Source organism: Macrobrachium nipponense, chromosome 14 (genome assembly GCF_015104395.2).
Source record: "Macrobrachium nipponense isolate FS-2020 chromosome 14, ASM1510439v2, whole genome shotgun sequence".
Lineage (NCBI taxonomy): Eukaryota > Metazoa > Arthropoda > Malacostraca > Decapoda > Palaemonidae > Macrobrachium > Macrobrachium nipponense.
The window spans coordinates 52,743,402-52,753,272 of NC_087207.1; the positions used below are offsets into that span (position 1 = coordinate 52,743,402).

General features: G+C 33.8%; 1 protein-coding gene across 1 annotated transcript in view; it reads left to right on the forward strand.

Moving 5' to 3' along the window:
* Positions 1 to 3,637: 3,637 nt before the first annotated feature.
* The window catches only part of LOC135226234 (uncharacterized), a 90,357-nt gene continuing 84,123 nt past the window's right edge, over positions 3,638 to 9,871 (forward strand). The window contains exon 1 of the mRNA XM_064265677.1: positions 3,638 to 3,665. Coding sequence (XP_064121747.1) covers positions 3,638 to 3,665 — 28 coding nt within the window. The remainder of the gene's footprint in view (positions 3,666 to 9,871) is intronic.

Sequence of the window (9,871 nt, forward strand, 5' to 3'; positions counted from 1 at the left end):
GTGCAATACCAACCGACTTAGCGTATAGATTATCGCTAGTCTAACATTACCTCATAGGGCGCCTTATCATACAAGGCACAAGCCCTAATATATATATATATATATATATATATATATATATATATATATATATATATATATATATATAAATTAAATGTATGTATATACACGTATATACAAATATTTCTTGTCATTCAGGCACTGAATAAGGCTTAATCTATCTTAACTTTTGACATCGTCACCTTAAATATCCTTGTCTCCATTTATCCAGGTGACGTCTCCAGGACGAGGATTCTTCTTCCTCTTCTTCTTCTTCTTCTTCTTCTTCTTCTTCTTCTTCTTCTTCTTCTTCTTCTTCTTCTTTTCCTAATTTCACATTCATGAAAGTCAGGTTTTTTCCGACCTCCCTATTCTTCCTGACTTCTGCTTTTCATGAAATATAAACTTTTTTTCTCTCGGTTCTCTCTCCCAGGACCAGTAATTTTCTGGTGCAACTTAGAGTTGAGTCTTCGTGTCTTGACGATTGTTTTTTATTTGAATATATATATATATATATATATATATATATATATATATATATATATATATATATATGTGTGTATGTATATATATATATATATTTATATATATATATATATATATATAGATATATATAATATATATATATATATATATTTATATATGCATATATGTATGTATATATATATATATTTATATATATGCATATTTATGTATGTAATATATATATATATATATATATATATATATATATATATATATATATATATATATATATATATATATATATGCATATTTATGTATGTAATATATATATATATATATATATATATATATATATATATATATATATTTATATATATGCATATTATGTATGAATATATATATATATATATATATATATATATATATATATATATATATATATATATATATATATAATATAGACAGCTTCAGGGTAGACAGCCATAAAACACATTAACTTCTTAAAACAGGCTCGTGTGTACGTCTAAAATAAATCCCTTTCTCCAGATAGCTCGTATTAGTTTATGGTCGTTCAAGAGATTTATTTTAGAGATTCTGTAGCCTCTAAATTGTTGTGACTGGTACTGCATACCTTGTATAGGGAAACTTAATACTGTGCTTTGATTGATGTATCTATTCACTTCAAATTGATTACCTCAAGGAAGACTAGCTTCTTTGTAGCCATAAACTGTAAAGAAGAAACATAATAGTGTGGTACTATTTTATAATTAGAATTGGATGGAGACCAAATATGTAGCATTGAATTCTTTGGAAAAAAAACAATGAAATCTTATCTACAAGAGAAAAAATGAAGAAGGCTTCTCCTTTTTTTCCATTTTCTTAAAGAAAAAAATTTCATCCTCTCAAACTGAAAACATTGCTTCCTTACTTTTTACACATCGAAATGGAAGCGAAAATCAAGATTTTTTTGGTATCAAATTTAATATAAACTTTGCGAGAACAAAAATTAGTAAGGCGTTTTGTTCCTTCCACATATTTCGTGTTGACTTTAAAAAAAAACAAAAGGAGGTGTTTTTTTAGAGCAGGAAAGATTCTGCGAGGAAACTAGTTGGCTTTTTTATTGTCAAATTTAATATAACTTTTATGATATTAAGCTTTGTTATGTTTCTAATGTACGTCTTCGTCAGTTTTTATTATTATTATTATTATTATTATATTATTAGTATTATTATTATTATTATTATTATTATTATTATTATGAGCAAAGAAGCTTTAATATCAACTTTAAGAGGGAAAACATTTTGTTTAGTAGACTTCTCTTTACTTGTTTAATAATCTAGTTTTTGTATTTGTTTTCCAGTATTATTATTTTTTTTCAGTATACCTCCGGGATATAGAATATACAATGTTTGTTTTTCACTATTATTATAATTATTATTATTATTTTTTTTTTTTTTGCTCTATCACAGTCCTCCAATTCGACTGGGTGGTATTTATAGTGTGAGGTTCCGGGTTGCATCCTGCCTCCTTAGGAGTCCATCACTTTTCTTATTATTTTTTTTCTTTTTTTTTTTTTCTTTTGCTCTATCACAGTCCTCCAATTCGACTGGGTGGTATTATAGTGTAGGGTTCCGGGTTGCATCCTGCCTCCTTAGGAGTCCATCACTTTTCTTACTATGTGTGCCGTTTCTAGGATCACACTCTTCTGCATGAGTCCTGGGAGCTACTTCATCCTCTAGTTTTCCTAGATTCCTTTTCAGGGATCTTGGGATCGTGCCTAGTGCTCCTATGATTATGGGTACGATTTCCACTGGCATATCCCTATCCTTCTTATTTCTATTTTCAGATCTTGATACTTATCCATTTTTTCTCTCTTTTCTCTTCAACTCTGGTGTCCCATGGTATTGCGACATCAATGATGATACTTTCTTCTTGACTTTGTCAATCAACGTCACGTCTGGTCTGTTTGCACGTATCACCCTATCCGTTCTGATACCATAGTCCCAAGAGGATCTTTGCCTGATCGTTTTCTATCACTCCCTCAGGTTGGTGCTCGTACCACTTATTACTGCAAGGGTAGCTGATGTTTCTTGCACAGGCTCCAGTGGAGGGCTTTTGCCACTGAATCACGCCTCTTTTGTACTGGTTCTGTGCAAGCATTCGCTTGCTATGTGGTTTATGGTTTCATTTTTGTATTGCACTTCCTACATATGGGAGAGATGTTATTTCCGTCTATCGTTCTTTGAACATATCTGGTTCTTAGGGCCTGATCTTGTGCCGCTGTTATCATTCCTTCAGTTTCCTTCTTTAGCTCTCCCCTCTGTAGCCATTGCCATGTGTCATCGCTGGCTAGTTCTTTAGTCTCTCTCATGTATTGTCTGTGCATTGGTTTGTTGTGCCAGTCCTCTGTTTCTGCCTGTCATTCTCCTGTCTCCGTATATTTCTGGGTCTTCGTCTACTTTTATTAGTCCTTCTTCCCATGCACTCTTTAGCCACTCATTTTCACTGGTTTTTTCAGATATTGCCCCAGTGCTCTGTTTTCGATGTTTGACGTAGTCCTCTATACTTAGTAGTCCTCTCCTCCTTCCTTTCGTGTTATGTATAATCTGTCCGTATTTGCTCTTGGGTGTAGTGCTTTGTGTATTGTCATATGTTTCCAGGTTTTCTGATCTATGCTGCGGAGTTCTGCCTTCGTCCATTCCACTATTCCTGCTGTATCTGATTACTGCAACTGCCATGTGTTTATGGCTTATCATATTTCCGGCGTTGAGTTTTGACTTGAGTATCGCCTTGAGTCTCTGCATATATTCTTTCCTGATCGTGTCCTTCATTATTCCCAGGTATTGTATCCTGTCTCATCTATGTGTTTGATGTGCCTCCCATCTGGTAGCTTTATCCCTTCAGTTCTCGTTACTTCGCCTTTTTGTATGTTGACTAAGGCGCATTTTCAATTCCAAACTCCATCCTGATGTCCCCAGATACAATCCTTACAGTCTGGATTAGGGTATCTATTTCATTGATGCTCTTACCATAACAGCCTTGTGTCGTCCTGACATAGATGTTGATTCTGTTGCCTCTTTTCTTGAGTTGGTACCCGGCATCCATCTTCTGTAGTACTTTTGTCATGGGAATCATGGCTACTAGGAAGAGTAGTGGGGACAGTGAGTTGCCCTGGAAGATCCCTCTCCTGATATTAACCTCTGCTAGTCTTATTCCAGAGCTTGTAAGTATTGTATTCCAGTTGCGCATTGTATTTTTGAGGAAGCTGATGGTGTTTCCTCTGCCCCATATATTTTCAGGCATTCTATTAGCCATGTGTGTGGTATCATGTCGAAGGCTTTCTTATAGTCTATCCATGCCATGCTTAGGTTGGTTTTCCTTCTCCTACCGTTCTTCATTATCATTTTTGTCTATCAGGAGCTGGTCTTTTGTGCCCCATACCCACTTCCTTCTGCAGCCATTTCTGTTGTGGGGGATGGTGTGTCTCCTCTTGGTAGTTTGTATAGCCTTTCACTGATGATACCTGTTAGTAACTTCCACATTATTGGTAGGCAGGTGATAGACCTGTAGTTACGGTGGCTATATTCCCTTACTCTTGTCTTTTTGTACTAAGGATGCTCTTCCTGTGGTCATCCATTTGGGTGCATGGTGTTTGATTTGAGATACAATGCTGGAAGTTGTTCTGCTATTCGTGGTGTAGGGCCTTGAATTTTTGTTTTGAGCCAGTATCCATGGACTTCATCGGGACCTGGGGCTTCCAGTTTGGCATTTTCTTTAGTTGGTGTCTGACTGTGTCTGTCGTGATCTCTGTGAATCTTTGTTTTATTCTCCCTGTTTCTTCTTTCTTTGACTTCCTGGAGCCATGTTGCATGTTTGTTGTGTGATACCGGATTGCTCCATATGTTTTGTTCCCAGAGTCTCTTACTTGGTTCGGCTTCAGGAATTTCTTGGTGGTTGTCTTCCCCTGTATTATTATTATTATTATTATTATTATTATTATTATTATTATTATTATTTCAGTATACCGGGGTATAGTAATATACAAAATGGTTTTACATTTGTTATAAACGCATTAAATTTAGCGTGTAAACCTGACCATTTCACATTAAATGTTTAGTGAAATTTCCAGGCACAGTTGATCTCATGGATTACTGACCACTTAATTTTATAAAAGAAAAAAAAATATTGGTGATTCTGTATAAATGTTAACAGAAGAAAATCCCAAAGCTAAAAATTTATTTGTATATCGACTGAAAAACGTTTTTGTCGTTGACGTTTCAGATTAGAAATTCTGTAAAATGATAATTTTAAAAAATCAGCGCCTTCTTTATTAGTTCTCGGTAAATTAGATTTTTGGTTTGTTTTTATTACTATTAGCAAATGTATCTTGCTGTCTTAGCCGGTAATCGTCATCTCATTATCAAGTACTCGGGATAAGATTATATGTTCCAGAGAAATTGATGTCAAGAGATTCTATACATGAAAGAGCAATAAAGAAGACTAAAAGGAAAATTTGAATAACTCAGGAAATAGAACAAAACTCAGAGATAATCTAAAATGTATATTGATTTTCCATGTTATTATTTTTAATAGCAAAAGAACCTTAAGTACATAGATGAGATCACGAGCCTTGTAAAAAATAAAAATATTTAGATCAGTGGTTCTTAACCTTTTTATTACCACGCCCCCTCTAAGAGTTGGGTCTTTCTTTCACGTCCCCCTTGCATCTGTGAGTAACATTCCCTCCCAGATTTAAAGGAAAATTTAAAAAAGAATGAAAAAGAGAAGGGGTTTCGAGGGATAGGAAGGGAGGTCAATAATTACAAGGGAAACTCAACAAGCCTAACCAGAGTAGTGGACTATAAGAAGGTAAAGTTATAAGGCGATACTTTTGCATTTTTTTCATAAACTTCTGAATATTAGTTTCTCACTTTTGTTAAGAGAATAACGAATATAATTATATATTTTTTATTTCATTTTTTCCCTAGGGCTCGACCCTCCCCTGGAAATTGCCGAAGCCCCCTAAGGGGCGCGCCCCTCAGGTTAAGAACCACTGATTTAGATGCTCCACGTTTTACTTTCTCTCTCTCTCTCCCCAGTGACAATGGCATTTTAAAACTGATTTTTCATTAAAATCTTTTAGACTCTCTCTCTCTCTCTCTCTCTCTCTCTCTCTCTCTCTCTCTCTCTAGTGTCATTATTGATAAAAACAAACTGATTGTGAAGAAGTCGATGAAAAAACAGCCTTTTAACCAGATTTTTCATTGGAGTTATTTAGACGCTCTCTCTCTCTCTCTTCTCTCTCTCTCTCTCTCTCTCTCTCTCTCTCTCTCTTTCTTTTCCAGCCTAAGCCGAGTAGTTTCATTAATTCAGCTAAGAAATTTTAATGCCTGGAAGCGCACTTGAGCCGAGGTGCAATTAATTTCAAGAGTCCAGATACAGTCTGGGATGTTTTAACACTTTTGGCTCTAATAAGACGCCCTTTGTATCAGACGAGAAAATGCCTTTTAAATTTCTGCCAAAGTCTTCCTACCAGAAGAAGAGGTAGAGGGGGAGGAGGTAGGAGGAGGATATACGGTCTATCTATATATAAATATATATATTATAATACAGTAATGCTTCATTGGCTTTTGAAATGGAAACTTTTGGGAACGAAAAACCAATAAAACAGTACTGTATTTTACTCTGTCTTTCTATGGTAACAAGAGTTTTCTGTTGATGTGTGTGTGTGTGTATATATATATATATATATATATATATATTATATATATATATATATATATATGTGTGTATATATATATATATAATATATATATATATACGTATATATATATATATATATATATATATATATGTATACATATATATATGTGTGAGTATGTATGTACATATGTATATAAAGGATCCTGGAAACAAAATACGTCCTTTTATTAAAATGTCATGCCCACCCCAGCCCCCCCCCCTCCAACGGCAAAAAACTATTGACAATAAAATCTGTGAAATAGGATATTGAAGATAGAAAGCTCCCCTATAACAAAATACCTCTATCAACCAGACACCACGAATAAAACAAAATTGTAACCAAATCTTTGAAATAGGACACTGCAGACGAGGAACTTCATGGCAAACCCTGAACAAGATGACCTTGGTTTTTGTTTTTCCTTTTTTTTCGTCCACCTGTTGTGCTTGGAATTCTTTACGAGGCAGGAATGGACTCGGTTCCTGTTCCAGTGTCTTGCTCTTGGCTTCCTGTTCCTAGTTCTTCAGGACTAGTGAGCTCTTCCAGTTCAGTTCATTTAACCACTACTCTCGAAGAGAGAGTTGTTCTGCTGGCGGGGGTGAAATTAATTTCCCATGACGATAAAAAAAAAAAAGTCTGGGTTTAGTTTTTATGTTAATGCAAGTAGCAGCGTTTAGTGATGATATCTGAATTTGATTACGAAATTTATATTCATGCAATTCATTTAATTTCTAAAGGAAAGAGTTTTTGTATTCTGTGATTTTATGCTATTCATCCAATCGTTAGCATTTCTTAACGAAAGAGTTTTTGTATTCTGTGATTTTATGATAAAGGAGGAAATGCAGTTCGAAAATTAGTCGTTTGCGGCTGATTGTTGCCTATAATGTTTATGGAGCAAACAAATGTTTATAAGCAAAATTTTTTTTATTTTTTGTCAACTGTCATTTATTTCACGTGACTGCATTCTTAAAAATATTCATTTCATTAGTAACCGGGTTTTACATTCTGTAACTTCATGATATATTATATATATATATATATATATATATATATATATATATATATATATATATATATATATATATATATATATATATATATTGCCAAAGTCACATAAAAAATAAAAATATATAGTCACTCGCTATTTATTGACATAAAATAAATATATATATATATATATATATATATATATATATATATATATATATATATATATATATATATATATATATATATATACATTAAATTTTGACCCTCATATCTAGGTAACTGTTACTCCCGAAATTTAGTTTAGACGGTATTAGAATGTACCTTATGTTTATGAACGTAGAAATCTCATCTGTATGTGAACAAAAATTCATATATATATATATATATATATATATATATATATATATATATATATATATATATATATATATATATATATATATATAGTATATCAGCGTAAAAATCCAAAAACAAAAACTTTGCTTCTATCTAAAGCCCTCAGCGAGACATCCTTTTTTAACGATTACAAAAACCAGGAAAGTGCAAAACTCGTGCTGACAGTCGATGCACAGACCCGCTGTGGGGTCTAGACGCTTCAGAATTGTCCATGACAGCAACAAAGAATCTGGGATTCCGTTTTCTGAAACCTTGCTGCTGCTGCAATGCGGATGTGTTTTTATTTTATTTTCGCCCTCTTTCTTCTTCTTTTTCTTCTTCTTCCTCTTCTTCTTCCTTTCTTATTTTAGAAGGGCGATCTCCTTGTTGTCTTTCCCCTCACGAAAGGAGATAGGGCCTACCGTTGCATAAGTAATGCGCGCGGAAACTGGAGGAGGAGGAGGAGGGAGTATAAAGGTTTCTCATGGCGAGGGAGGGAGGGAGGGAGGCGCACCTTGCAAATGTATTTTTGCATCACCCTCTTCGTTGCTATTCGTTGCAGTGTTTTCTGCAAGTTGCATATATATATATATATATATATATATATATATTATATATATATATATATATATATATATATATATATATATATATATATATATATATATATATATATATATATATATATATATATTATATATATATATTTATATATATATTATCATATATATATAGAGAGAGCGAGAGAGAGAGAGAGAGAGAGAGAGAGAGCGAGCGAGCTTGTCCATACCGAATGCAAATCCCTCTGCTCACAACCTCTGGTAATCGGAAACAGATTACCGCGCTGAATTCAAAATGAGACCTTTCAAGGCATTAAATGACCCTTCCCTGTTCGCTCATTTTGGGAGCAAGGTACCAGACTTACCCATCCACTAGTTTACCTCCTTTATTGAAAGTAAAAATTATATATATATATATATATATATATATATATATATATATATATATATGCTATATATATGTGTGTGTGTGTGTGTTTGTGTGTATGTAAACTTCCGTACCTATGTGTATTTATTACTGCTTATTGACTGACTTATCATTGTTGTTATTTTTATGGTTTATTAATTGAATTTTATCACCTGTGAACATTTCAAAAGTTTAAAGCCTTTTATGCGCGTTGATATGTTAATAATAACAATAATAGATCCTAAATATATAAATAAATCAATGAATACATAGATAGATAGATAAATAAATAAATAAATAAATAAACCGAAGACCAAGATGTGTATAGAGACCGGAGAATGACAAACAGAACGGAAGAATGGCACAACAAACCAATGCACGGACAATACATGAGACAGTCTAAAGAAGTGGCCAGCGATGACACATGGCAATGGCTACAGAGTGGAGAGCTCAAGAAGGAGAAAGAAGGAATGATAACAGCGGCACAAGATCAGGCCCTAAGAACCAGATATTTCCAAAGAACAATAGATGGAAATAACATCTCACTCATATGCCGGAAGTGCAATAAAAAAAATGAGACCATAAACCACATAGCAAGCGAATGTCCGACACTTGCACAGAACCAGTACAAAAAGAGGCATGATTCAGTGGCAAAAGCCCTCCACTGGAGCCTGTGCAAGAAACGCCAGGTACCTTGCAGTAGTAAATGATACGAGCACCAACCTGAAGGAGTGATAGAAAACGATCAGGCGAATATCCTCTGGGACCATGGAATCAGAACACATAGGGTGATACGTGCAAATAGACCAGACGTGACGTTGATTGACAAAACCAAGAAGAAAGTATTACTTATTGATGTTGCAATACCATGCGACACCAGAGTAGATGAGAAAGAAAGAGAAAAAATGGATAGGTATCAAGACTGAAAATAGAAATAAGATGGATATGGGATATGCCAGTAGAAATTGTACCCATAACCATAGGGACACTAGGAGGCACGATCCCAAGATCCCTGAAAAGGAACCTGGAAAAATTAGATGCTGAAATAGCTCCAGAACTCATGCAGAAGAGTGTGGTACTAGAAGCAGGGCATATAGTAGGAAAAGCGATGGACTCCTAAGGAGGCAGGATGCAACCCGGAACCCCACACTGTAAAAAAAAAAAGAATTAAATAAATAAATAAAAATCATAATAATAATTTCCCATAAAATTTGCCAGATTCGCTACTATTTGTTATTGCAATGGATAATGCATTAATTAAAATATCTAATTAACTTTTATCCCAAGGCTTCGGTG